This window comes from Ipomoea triloba, chromosome 1 (genome assembly GCF_003576645.1).
Source record: "Ipomoea triloba cultivar NCNSP0323 chromosome 1, ASM357664v1".
NCBI lineage: Eukaryota > Viridiplantae > Streptophyta > Magnoliopsida > Solanales > Convolvulaceae > Ipomoea > Ipomoea triloba.
The window spans coordinates 22,159,780-22,174,580 of NC_044916.1; the positions used below are offsets into that span (position 1 = coordinate 22,159,780).

At 30.4% G+C, this 14,801-nt stretch overlaps 1 protein-coding gene across 1 annotated transcript; it reads right to left on the reverse strand.

The window, feature by feature from the left end:
• Positions 1-906: 906 nt before the first annotated feature.
• LOC116010527 lies at positions 907-5,245 on the reverse strand. Its single transcript, XM_031249981.1, has 4 exons — positions 5,241-5,245; positions 2,791-3,131; positions 1,674-1,781; positions 907-1,570 (listed from the first exon to the last, which is right to left on the reverse strand). The coding sequence occupies exons 1-4, from the start codon at positions 5,243-5,245 to the stop codon at positions 1,542-1,544; spliced, it is 483 nt and encodes a 160-aa protein (XP_031105841.1). The 3' UTR covers positions 907-1,541.
• Between the last annotated feature and the right edge of the window lie 9,556 nt (positions 5,246-14,801).

Below are 14,801 nucleotides of genomic sequence, written 5' to 3' on the forward strand. Positions count from 1 at the left end.
AACAATCCTCACTTGGAGGCTACATTTTGAAAGGAATAGAAAAGGATTAAAGAGAGAAAAGGGAGTAATCTAATCTGAATATTGGATATTGAAGAATGGAGAAATGAGGGGTATTTATAATTGGGCAAAAGAAGGGGCAAAACTGGAATTTTGCAAAGTTGATTCGCACCCCGGGCTAGATTCTCGACGCGTCGAACCCACCTCTCGACGCATCGAGAGTAAGACCCACCTCTCGACGCATCGAGAGTATGCAGTGCGGAGCTACTGCCTAAATTTGGGCACTTTCGACGCTTTATGCTTTTGGCCAAATATTCCTCCAGATTTTGCTCCCACATGTTTCCATCATAAACCTATAATATAATTCTTTATTCTATTGTCTTTTGCTTTTATCTCCACTTTCCATCATCACTTTTTTGTCTTCATCATTTCATCCTATAAATACCACTAAACATTGTCATGTTGGGTGGCAATTAAATACAAATACAAACAAGCAAGACTAGAGATGCCATACGCCCCATTCTAACACTAAAACATGCTCAATTATCTTTTCTTAATCAACTTTGGTCAATTTGCAATTATCTCTATATTATATATTAAAGCAAAATGAAGTAGTTGAAAAGTTCCCGCCCAAATGAACAGTATACAATGATTAGTGTAGTTTTGATTGATGGGCATTTTCTGTCTGAACGTGGTAGTTTTGAAAGATAAGAATATTAGAATATAATAGTTAAAGCAAATTGTAGTGGTGGTGCCCAAAGTATGGAAAAAAGCATGGGTAAAGTAAAGTGTGGTGGTGGCCATGAAAGTTTAATATATATATATATATATATATATATATATATATATAATATAATGCCCATCAGTATTGAGCTTTGTGCATTATATATAAATATATATAAATAAATATATGAATGGTATAAATGTATATATTAATAGGCTGGTGGGAATATACGTAAGAGCACATGGCTGTTCTTCAGAGTAAGACAAACATGAATGGTATAAATGTATATATTAATAATCCTATTGGGAACATGTATGCGTGTCTCCACAATGTGTCTCCCAGATTTACCTATATATATATATCTTAGGTTCATAGGAATGTGTCTGCACATCTTCAAGCTTCAATTCACTTTCAGAGCATATTGTATTGGACACACACCCATGGCTCCGTTATTCATTCTGGGTCAGAATATAGCTCCCATGAACACCACAAGTGCTATCAAATTGATGTTGGTACGTACTTATGAAGTTCCTGTAAGAAGAGGCGCAACAACCATTAAGTGCAAAGAATGTGGCTTTCATGATAAGGAAGTACGTGTGTGTGTGTTATGGTATACGGAGTAATTTACAGTGTATAACCATTAGCAGGGGACTATTCTGCATGGAAACAATTTCAATACACATAGTATACTTATCTTGATATTTGTATTTATATGTACATAATGTATAACCATTAGCAGGGGACTGTTCTGCATCCAAACAATTTCAATACACATAGTATACTTATCTTGATATTTGTATACACCTCCGTATAAGCAATGTCAACAAATCTGTTCTTGAAGTTCAAGATCTGCAAAATGTGTAAAATTCACTAAAAAATCAGTTAAAGAAAAATGCTAATAGTATTTCATTATGAAAACTACATAAATGAAATAACCCTACTCTGTACTTACCTTTGTGAATATCTTGGTATTTTGAGTCCGTGTGCGAAATTAGGTCTACGGAGCAGTTTAAAAATCCACATTTGCACTCGAATCTGGGTTGCATGTCTTCGATCTTACCTATACATCCACTCAATAAGGAAGGAGATGAAGGAAAAATTAGGAAGATGAGAAAGGAAAGAAAATGAGAGATAGTGGCTGCAGGAAGAAAACAAATAAAAAGGGGAAGGAGACAAAGAAAGATGGAGAGGATACAAAATCAATAAAGTGGAGAGAAAGAAAGAAAGAAAAAGAGGAAGAAACAAAAGAGAGTGAGTGGAGAGTGAAAGGGATATTCTATTTTTTTTTTATTGTTACATATATATATATATATATATATATATATATATATATTAAATCTACATATTATACTTAACTTTAAATTTTTAAACATTTTCGTATAAGCCATGTCAACAAGTTCAAGATCTGTAGGATATGCAAAATAATAAAAAAATAAGTTTAAAAAAATTGATTGCTAATTGTATTTCATTCTGAAAGGAAAGAAAATGTCATATTGTTGGTGCAAGAAGAAAACAAATAAAAAGAAAATTAGAAAACTGTAAGGAGAATGAGACAAAGAAATATGGAGGGGAAACGAAATCGTGAAAGTTGAGAGAAAGAAAGAAAAAGAAAATAAAAAGAGGAAGAAACAAATGAGAGTGGATGAAGAGAAAGGGATTTTATATTTTGGAGGGGTACGTGGGAAGAGGAAAATGGGAGAGGGAGACAAAGCATGCATGCTTTTCCGGATTCCAAAACACTCCTCCCAAAAAGCCCAAATAAAATAATAATAATAATATAATAATAATAATAATATTATTATTATTATTAATATACGGAGAGAGAGAGGAAAGTGGAATATTTTGTGAAGAAGCAAAAGGCAGTGGAGGTCCCAGGAAGTGTGAAGAAGACAAAATACATGGTGAGAGGAAGCATTTGACATCATTGGAAGCCCGAAAAGCTCCAGTAGTAATTTCTTTTTATATAATGATAAATGTTTCTTTTTTTTTTTTCCTCTTTAAATTCGAGAAATTAGCACAAATAATTTAAGATTTCACTGCTAAATTAGATGAATTAAAAAACAATTTACCGAATAGTAAACGACGGCTGCTTCCCTTTTCCACCAGGCAACGCCGACGACGGAGAGATACGGCAGGCTGAGGGTGGCATCCAGTAGAGATGGCGGCGGCGATGCTAGGCTCCCTGCGGTGGCGAGATAGCTGGAGAAAACGGGTGGAGCTCTGAAGAAACCTTGATAGCGTCGTCTCTCTCTCTCCAATGCTTTGCAGTGGGTAATGGAAGATTGGAAGCTGAGTAAGATTGGATGAAGAAGCATGATGATGGATCAAATTTTGGGCCCTCCTCACAGAACTTCCGAGATAGAGAGAGACGAGAGATGGAGGAAATGAGGCTGCAAAGTGAAATCTTATTCTTCAAGGGCATTCTTATGTATATATTAATTATTACTCCGTAATTAANTATATATATATATATATATATATATATATATATATATATATATATATATATTCATGTGTAGTATGTATACATGAAACGTACGTATATTAGTATATACTATTTATATAAAATAGTTAAATAATTAAATTATAACTAAGGTATTGTATTGCATGGATAATATGTACTACGGAGTATTATATAGAGGTACATTTTATTTATTTTAAAAATTTATATACTTACATGTCATTTTATAATTTTTTTTATTATTTATCATACAAGTTTAGAATTTATAAATGTATATAAATATATATTAGGTTAAAAAATAATTAATTATTTAAGTATAAATATAAATTTATAGAGTGAATAATTATTCATTGTATATTTGTGTGATTATTATATTAATATCATTTTTTTCTAAGTTGTATATAATTTATGTATTATACGGAATGGTTTTCAAGATATTTGTTAATTTCAACAAATAATGTGAATTATTTTTTTTTCCGGTGTGTTTAGAAAGATGATGAGGACGTGTGGTGTTGAGGATGAAGACAAGGTTCTAGAGCACCAAATAATGTGGATTATTTAAAGCTTTATATTACAGAAATTACTACGTTTTATATTGCATCTGCCCAAAAAAAATTAGTTGAATTCAAAAAATTTAACGAAAAAGAAAATAAAGAATTTAAAAGTATATATATATATATATATATATATATATATATAAGAATTAAAAAAAATAAACAATGAATCCACAGTATAATTTACGGTTTTGGAATGAAGAAAAAGAATTTTTTTTAAAAAAAAAAAAAAGGAAGAAAGAAAATGGATGAGGATCACGATTGCATGTCGGCACCCACTTCAACCTCATTTATGGCATTTTTCATCTAGCATCATCCTGCTAATTAAATTGGTCTTATTATAATCCATCTATATACACCATTACATATAAATTTTACCTTTGGGCCAATGGGCCTTTGGTATAGTTAGAGTGTTCTTTTAATGAGGTAGTTGTAATTCAATCATCTTCTCATTGTCGAGATATAAAGTATTCTTTTGATGGGATAGTTGTAACTAAATATTCGGAACAAGGTGATAGTGGAAGGTATATATACAATTCAAATACTAATGTAGTTTACTAAGTCCTTAAAAATTTTTAATTTTTAATTTTTTGTATTAAATTTATAATATAGTTTAATTCATTTGATAATTACCCACCTTAAATATTAATTCTTATTTTATTTGGCAACTAATTGTGTTCATAACTTTATTGTAGGAAATCAACATAATTATTAAATAATTAAATTTTGTAAATGAATAAATCTCATATTTTCTTTTTATATATGAAATTTAATAATATTAATATTTTTAATAACATAACATAGTTAGAATTTTTTAAATATTTAGTCCGTGCATCGCACGGGTAACATACTAGTTTATCTCAATAAAGAAAATCAATATAATTATGAACACAATATTAATGTTAAGTGGTAGAAATGAATTTAAATATGAGATAAAAATATGATCAAATATGCACTTATCAATTTGTATTTCTAATTGTTATAGTATAATAATTTTGTGTATAATATTTTTTAATTATTTACTTAAAATATTTATTATTTATTATTATTTCAAATTGTAATAGTATAATAATTTTGTGTATAATAATTTTTAATTATTTTCTGTAGTATCTAACGTTTAATAGTTTTTCATGATATTTTTTTTGTTATAATAATATAATAAATTAACTTTGAATCGCTAAAAACGGTAAAAAACACATTAACATCACAATAAAATATATAAAAAAAAATTCATTCCATTTCAATCCAATATAACATTCTCATGAATACAACTAGAGCGTACATACTCATTGTAAGTATTGATCCGATTCACATATGGAGTAATACATGCATCTTCATTCTAAACAGACAAACAAATAACGACTTTTAGTGATAATATTTGACAGTATATATAGAAATAAATAACAATTCAATAATAATGTTTGACAGAATATAATATAGATTAATACAAATGAATTTGGATATATGATAAAATACATTTCATACAAATAATAACTTAAAATACCTCATAATGTCGTTGGCTTTGATTTTGATTATTATTGTAACTAAAAAAATGACTTTGATTTTGGTCATTGTAACTAAAAAAATCTTCTATCTAACCATCCATGACTTATAGATTGTGTGATACATATACATAATAGACACATATATATAGAGTCATATGAGTTCAGTTAGTATTCTCTGCCGCCCAAATTACCAATAGTTTCATCCCACAAATATCAATGTTGACTAAGAAATTTAATTACACAAAATATTAGGTATTGGAATTAGAACTTTCAAAATAAAAAGTTATTGAAATTAGAATATTATTTTAATTAAAATAAAATAAAATAAATAACTATTTAAAAATTGAAAAATAAAAATATTTAAAAAAAACACACACAGAGCAACCCCTCGCCGGCGAGGGGTTGCTCTATTTTTGTTTTTGTTTTTTTCTTTTTTAATATTTTTATTTTTAAAATTTTAAATTGTTTTTTAATTTAATTTAGTTTAAATAATAAAAAAATAATAATATTCATTCCACTCCAATATTTTTTTTTAAACACTAATTCTAACACTTCAGTTTTTGTGTGATTAATAGCAATAAGGGTGTAAATAGTTTACACCACCTATAAAGTTATTAAAATTTACAATCTTTTGTGAATTTTAGGGGACGTTTGGTTCGGGTCATCTGAGATTACCTAGGTAATCTGAGTCTGGTAATGTTATATTACCTTGTTTGTTTCAAGTTATGAGATTACCTGGTAATGTTACATTACCTCAAAGCTGATGTTGCGGTAATGTTTCAAGATAATGTGATTACCCCCGTTTTTTTAGGTAATCTAAGATTACCTTGGATTATTCCAACTTTGCCCTTGTTAACTAATCCTTATATAATAATAATAATAATAATAATAATAATAATAATAATAATATAATAATAATAATAATAATATAATAATAATAATAATAATAATAATAATAATACTAACACAATAACATATATAAAATAAATATATGTTTATATAATCAAATATACATGTGTGTATATTTATATATTTATTTTTTTAATATTAAGCATCAATACATTCATACAATAAATATAAAAATACATACAATAAAGGCACACAAATAAATAAATAAATATATATATATATATATATATATATATATATATATATATATATATATNATATATATATATATATATATAAGGACATTATAGTAAATTGTCCCATATAACCTAAAATATAACCCTTAACCAAACAAAGTAATATTATATTCCACAATCCAAACCAAACACATAAGGTAATCTTACATTCCCAAAATCTCACATTACCTTCCTAGAGGTAATCCTATTACCTGGGGTAATCCAAGATTCCTTAAGGTTATTTACACCTAAGGTGGTAGAAATAGTAACACCATTTATAAATAACTTTTATTACATGTATTCCCAAATTTTATTCTTTTTGATGTGACAGACAATGATAGACTATTGTTATTATGTGTGTCTCAAGAAAAATGTCTACATAAAAAAAATTTAAGAGTAAGAGTAAAATTTGGGGGTAAAACGTGGGAGTCCATGTAGTAATTTTCTTTTGTAAACCAAAATGGCATACTTGAATTTATTTTGAAAATATACTTCCTACTCAGTCTGAATTAATGATTAAAACTCCTTATTCGTTCTTTATCATTCAACTACATAAGAGCATTCATATCAGTGAGAAATTTTACACAATTTTTTTAGATGTTTCTAAGGTAGAGGAGAGAGCGAGGCTGTTGCTTTGCTTTTCTTTCTCAATTAATGGGCACCATAAAAATTTTACTCTTGCAAGAATAAAAAGCTCCAAAAAATTTCCTCCCACATCAACAAAAAACCAACCCTCTTTTCTTAGTACTGTCAAAAAACTCACCAAAATTCATTAGTGTGGTTGATCTAAGCCCCCTCAGCTACATATGCTAATCTGTCACTAACTATTCCATTTTTAAAGAATTAATATCTATTTTTTTAAATTTTTATACGAAAGAATTATCAAAATAAGTATTTCACAACTAAATATCATTAAAGATTCAATATTGTATTTTGATTATAACCTTTTATAATATATAAATATAAATATCTTAGCTATTAAATATGAAATATTACATTCATATAATATATTAATATATAAATATATGGAAAAAAGAAGAAGATAGATTTGGTTTACAAGCTACCATACTAAATATTAAGATATATTCGAATTAGGTGTGATACAATATTTGAGAATTCTCTTCAGTATTTGACATGTTGAAATTTTACCTCGTGTGGATGGATAGCTCAGTTAATCCAACAAGGTGTTGCTCTAGAAACTATGTGGGGACTCATATCTCATAACTTGCCCAAAAATGGAACCTCTTTGTGCACAAAGTGTACAATAACCAATAGGGGCGGAAATTTGCGGCGACTCGTAGTTTACCTGTTAAACGCCTAAATTAAGATAATGTATCAAACAAAATTATAAAATATTTATTTGTTTGCATATTAAGTTCAATTAAAAATAGAACCCTAATTTTTTTTTGAAATAATAGAACCCTAATTAACACATCTTTTATCCTAATTAAATATTTAACTATAGATATCAACCAACAACGAAATTTTTAAAGTGTTGCTTTAAGTAATCACTTAATCAAAACCCAATTTAGAACTATAATAATCAACTTCCTATAATTGCATCAATATAAAATTGCTAAACACAAAGAACCATTGCAAATAACTCAATATCAAAAAATCAAAATAGTATATAACTCTGATCTAATCGATCTATTAAAATTTAAAAGAAACATATATGTTGATGAAACCGGGAAAAGAGAGACTAACACAAACTTATTATTATTTAAATAAAATAAATAGATATACATACAAAAATGTTCAAGACAAATATCTGCTAAATAATAGTACATGCTCAGTGGTTATGAACAACATTGAAATCAAACTAATTTAATAACCATCTTTATAAATTCATAATTTCTAGAGGGATTCAGGTCTGGTAAACTTTTGAGGTTGGGTAGACTCTTCCTTCAATCATGGCACTAGATATAATTTCCCTTCGAATAAAGAATAATCCAAAAAATATTAAAAATATGAAATTGAAACCGCTTGTAGTAATTGTGTCCAGGGCCGTTCCAATAAAAAATGTGGTCCTGTGCAATATTTTAAATTGGGCCCCTTTCACAAGACCCTTTCACAAAAATATCTATTAATCTAGAATCAAGGACATCCCAATTTCTTGGATATGATACCTATCATCGTTTGTAACACCCCAATTTTCACGTCTCGGATTTATTACAAAATCCCAATAATACATTGCGGAAGCTTGTACATCTAACCGGCAGAAAACTGGGTGTTACCGCCACACCTAGAGAGAATTCTATCACCTCTTTGACAAACTCCACTCTAAGTGCACAGGCTAAACTTACAACCTCAAATAACCATATCAACATCCAAATATGTACATATGGAAATAATTCTTCCAGGGTGTCTATTCTAGGATAGAGTAGTCCTCAACCTCGACTTCCATCCTATTCAGAGCTCATCGGGTTTCAGGAGCCCACACTAGACAACATCTATAAACACATCGAAGTGTAGTTAGCGCGACGGCTAAGTAAGGAAATCCATTGTCGCTCAAAAGTAAACAAAGGTTTCGAAAAACATAATTCTCAGAAAACTGTAGCTTTACCCATAAGTTGAAAATCTACCTGCAATCAGATTATCAACAAAAGAAAGTATAGTAGAGTATATGAGTGACATCAACATATAATACTTTCATTTCTGATAATTTCCATCATTTAACTCAAAATAGAGAGTTCACAACACACACACTTTACTGTCCAAGACTCGTGACATTTTATTCTTCGACATAGTTACGGAGTAACTATGTTTTCATAGTTAGTAAAATTTACTTAGTTTCCCCATGGATAAGTGTATGGTAATCTCGGAATATTTTCAAGAACCTCGGGCCGCGGCACTCATGCCTCCCGCAGGTCAAACATTTCAACAACTTCCGGGCCCCGGCTCACAAGCCTCCCGTAAAGTCAAACATCTCAATAACTTCCGGGCCACGGCTCACAAGCCTCCCGTAAAGTCAAACATCTCAGTAACTTCGGGGCCACGGCTCACAAGCCTCCCGCGAAGTCAAACATCTCAATAACTTCCGGGCCACGGCTCACAAGCCTCCCGTAAAGTCAAACATCTCAGTAACTTCGGGGCCACGGCTCACAAGCCTCCCGCGAAGTCAAAAATCTCAATAACTTCCGGGCCACGGCTCACAAGCCTCCCGTAAAGTCAAACATCTCAGTAACTTCGGGGTCATGGCTCACAAGCCTCCCGCGAAGTCAAACATCTCAATAACTTCCGGGCCACGGCTCACAAGCCTCCCGCAAAGTCAAACATTTCAATAACTTCCGGGCCACGGCTCAAAAGCCTCCCGTAAAGTCAAACATCTCAACAACTTCCGGGCCCCGGCTCACAAGCCTCCCGCAAGTCGTACGTCTCAACAACATTATCCAGAACTAAGGTTTTCAAAACATTCTTTCTTTCCTTGAGTTTAATTAGTATTTTACACATGATGTCTCAAAACAATTATTCTTATCCAAATATGTTTCCAAAATACTCATGTTTGCCAATGGCTTTTCACCATAAATTCCCAAGTGACAAGGGACACACTTGTTTCTTAAAAACACGTTTTTTCTCCAAATTGATGAACATAATTTACAAAATAATATTTGAACTTTCAAAAAAATTGACTCGGTTGCCCGTAGGCCTTCCAAACATCATAACATTCAGGAGCAAAAGCATCGGAAGAAAGTTCGGTCGAAAACGGATCCGCGTCGCGCAGACTCGCGGATCCGCAGCATCGGACGCACGGCGGACGTGTGCGTCCGGGCCGCATCCGCTCGTTCGGCAGTGACGCCGAAATTCTGGGCGCCCACGGACGCGCAGCGGACGCGCGTCCGGCCTTTCGGCCGTGACGCCGAAACTTCGGATACCGATGGACGCGCGTCCACGGTCGCGTCCATCCGGATCTGCCAACTTCGGGCAGCAAAAACTGGGTTGTAACGCCTCGATTTTCCAGTAATTTCACAAGTATAAGCTTATATGGGCATAAATACAACATATACATGCATAAATTAGCCATGAACATGTATACAAAAATTACCAAAAATCAAGGTGTAGTTTCTTGAGCCAACTAGTAGATCCATAAGCTTAACACATGATTTTCACATAAAATTCCTAATTTCATAATTTACTAGCATTTGTTCACATTCAAGTGACTAAACCAACTTAAGGGATTCCTTACCTCCCAAGTAGATTTTTAAGACCGTAGAAAGATGGTGACCTACTCCTCCAAACTTTTCACCGAAGATCCTAAACAAAAATCACCATAATAACAACATTTTCATGAATCCTTAGCTTAAACTTAAGTTCTAGGAAGGATTCTAGCCATATTAACCGAATAAACCAAAGTTTTACCTATTATGGAGGCACTTGTGTTGAAGAAAATAGCTATGGAGTTCTTGGATCTCAAAGATGAAGATGATATTTTCCTTCTCCCTTTTTCCTTCTCTAATTTTCGAAAATGGTAGGGGTGGGGAAGACTTGGAGATCAATTTTCTTACCTAGCTTATCCCATACTCTTCCCATTTAATTAATTATTTATTACCATGTGGTAAATAAATGTGACACTTGTCACAATCCCATGGTATGCCTTGCAGAGTAAGTTTGCTTTGCTAGTTAGGGATTAAATCAGATAAAAGTTCGGAGGAATATAACTTAATAGGGGAAAATTTTAATACCAAAATTATTCTAAAAATAATCCCGTCATTAACCACTAAAATTGGGAATTTTCCGGTATCTCGCGAAGTACAGTGGTACGAAGGTTCGTAATAAATTTCACTCTTGCAGTTCGTCTAATTTCCACTGAACTGAGTAGGAAGTTCACGCTTAATCGTATCATGCTTAATAATCCATCTCCTAGGGAAATTCGAACTGTATATACGTCCTTAAAAATTTTACGGTTCGTGACCGGTACGTAGATCGCAGCTTTTTAATAACTAGTCTCACTTATAAAAATCCTTCTGAAGTACCGAGAGATCATCTCATAAATGTCATAGTCTAAAAAAAATATTTTTCGAACCATAAACTTATCAGAATAGACGAGGGGTTACATCGTTGTGCGCACTATCCCAATCTCACAATCATCTTGACCTTCTATATGATGATTAGTATCTAACAATTTTTCTTTGGCATCGATCTTTTTGCACATCTATTTGAGTTTCTTTTGTAATGGATTTTTCAAGAGCTCCCTTTTGATATTGAATTAGTTGGTCAATTCTTCTTTTCTTTTTACGCTTTTCAAACCCAGACGAATATTTTCTAGAAGAGATAATTATAAAACCCTAAAGAAAAAATAAAAATTTATTTAGAAACTCTATAAACAAATAATTAATCAAGAAACAAATTCTTGAATATATTATTCTGAAATAAGAATTATTAAGTCAGGTAAATAAAACAATAAACAAAAATTGTGAAATATTTAGTAATTTTAATTACATGTTAAGAGAATTGAAAAACATGAAAATTTGTGACTTTGTACGATCAAGAAGAATTCTTCAATCCTATCGAACTGAGTCTGTCGTCTCACTCGTATGTGATCTGTCGGTAGTTTATTTGTGAGATTTTTGTAAATAAGCATTAAGCAACAATTTCGGTAATGACTAATGCTTAATGTTATTGGAATCAAGCTAATAATCTAATATATATATATATATAATATAAACACATAGGTTGAAGGAAAAGGGTTATATAATGGGAGTAATGGACTAATGGCGCAGAACTGCAGAAGAAAACTGAGGAAAAGATATGCCTAATACTATTTATATAATGTATATATAAGTACATAGAATTCCGTAAACATAAAGGAAAAAGATTCCTATTATGATATATTAATATTTGTAGGATTTGATTTGTTGCAGACTTCTTGCGCAATTCCAGTTATATACGAACTACTATATATCAATTAATTTTTTTTTTGAAATAGGGGGCCCTGTGCGCCGGCCCTGGGCTGCCCAGGGCCGACCCTGATTGTGTCTATCATGTTCCATACACCCATTCAAGGTAACTCGAAGCAAAGAGGCAAATCAAAGATACTATTGCAAAACAAACACAATAATGAAGTAGATAAGTACTCAAAAAAAAATGAAGTAGATAAAATTTTGCTTCGCTAATCGTCAAGATAATTGAAGCATGTGCTCCATCCAACTAAAAACCTAAACTTATAGTTGGACTGCACATTTATGTTTATATTATATTGGTTATATTATACTTATGCTCACAAAGATGTCTTTGAATTGTCTTCCTAGCTATATTGAAACGGAGGGTTGACTAGACTCCACAGTATGCGAGCCCTTTAAAGTTGATAATCTAAAGACAGCATCCTAACTTCTATCCACTTTGTAAAGCGATCAGCGAACGGTGTTGCTCATGCTATAGCTAGGCAAGCCGTTTCTAGTACTGGTTGCTCCGAGTGGCTTTCTGTTTCGCCACCTTTTCTTTGTAATGCTTTGTTTTCGGACTTGAATTAATGTTATGTTTTATTCTAAAAAAAAAAAAAAAAAACTTCTATCCACACACCTTAATTGTATAATATACGATAACATAATGCCCTATACACACTAGGAAAATTGGATACATTATGAAAAAAAATTTAAAAAAACCACCATATATGGTAGGTGATAAAAAATTCCGACCAAAATTAAGATGCCCGCCGCACATGTAGCGCAGGTGGCGTGAAAAACAACCTTGCATATACTATGCCCGAGCCACAATTTTGCCATTGTAGGTCTTTAGCTAGAAGAGATATGCAAATTTATTGAATAAAGAGAATCCCTACAAATTTTGAATGATGTGTAGAAGAAGCCAACCCTAATCAAACTTAATTAAGTAAATTATATATTTTTTATAATTTAATTAAGTCAATAAAATATTTGTCAAAAACCTTGTGGTTTAATGGCACCCGGTTGCACCCCACATGAGAGGGGGTGAGTTCGAGTCTTGGTGGAGGCAATATTGGCATGCGCCTCTCACAGTGCTAGAGACTTAACTAGTTTTTCATGTGCGTTGCGCGAAATATACATTTTAAATCATTATTGAGTTATTCGAATATTTTCTTTGTCAATAAATCCCCCCCAAGTAGTTAATATGATTGGTTTCAAATTATTTGTTAAAATTTTTTTCTATGTTATTAATAGAATACTTGGTAAATAAATATATAGCATCTTTTTGTATTATAATTAACTTTGATACAGATCAGAGTATTTAATTACAACATAGTGTAAAAAAGACAATGAATAATGTAGTGAATATAATTAATTAATAAATTTGAAGATAAAGAATCTTTGCATTGTACAAAAATAAAGACAATATAACTAATAAAATTATATTTCTTTTTTAATTTTTTGATAATTAATAATTTTTATTATAGAAAATAGATACAATATAACTAATGAAATTCTATCTTTTTAAATTTCTTGATAATTAATTTTTAAATGCATGTGTATTTTTTTTATAACAACTACGGAGTAATTTATTTAATATAATTTAATAAGAGTAATAGGGTGTATACTTACTTTTCAATAATATATTATAACATATTCGTAGTATATATTTCACAATTATGTCAACTATGATTAGAATAAGGTTCAAACCTAAGACATTTCTTATAGATATTAATAGGTAAGTTAAAAGCTAACGGAATATTCTGTTACTAAAGTTTGTACTAACGGAATGTGAGGTTATTTAAGGGAAGAAAATAATATAATATAGGGTAAAGACAGAAAATCATAAAAAATTATTAAAATCAAAATAATGTGAACTATTTATTTAAGTAAAAATTACCACCAACATTTTTTTTTTCCGTTAAAGCCGCCCTAACTTTATTGACTTTTATTAAAATTGTATATATTGTATATGTGTGTGTGTATATATATATATATATATATATATATATATATATATATATATATATATATATATATATATATATATATATTTGTTAAGCATTAAATTAAAAAAGAGAATTACGTCTTGGTTAAGTCATTTTTATAATATAATTATAATATATATAAACATATAAATATTTTAGCTAAATATTTGGTGTTACATAACTACGTTCGTATCATATATAAAATGTATTAAAAAATAAAATAAAAATTCAATTATGTTAGTGAACTTCATTCTTGAACTGAATATTAGATATTCAAATTCGGTTCACTTTGAATAACTCAGGAATAGATTGACTCGTTACTCATTTTCATTGAATAGATAACACACACACACACACACACACACACACATATATATATATATATATATATATATATAGCATGTTCAAATGAATAATTATTTTAATTGAATAAATTATTTACTTTGTATTTAAAAAAAATTAACGCATTAAATCAAAGACACCATGGTTTTGCATAACATTAACAGTGTGGAAAAATTTATGAACTTTTTAATTTTGTATAAACTAGAATAGATATATATATTAGT

What these genes read in the sequence shown, in the direction of transcription:
- LOC116010527 (XM_031249981.1), bottom strand. An exon ending in CAGCCGTCGTTTACTATTCG is followed by an intron (nt 1,782 to 2,790) that starts GTAAATTGTTTT and finishes GTGGATGTATAG; the next exon opens with GTAAGATCGAAGACATGCAA. An exon ending in ATACCAAGATATTCACAAAG is followed by an intron (nt 1,571 to 1,673) that starts GTAAGTACAGAG and finishes CACATTTTGCAG; the next exon opens with ATCTTGAACTTCAAGAACAG.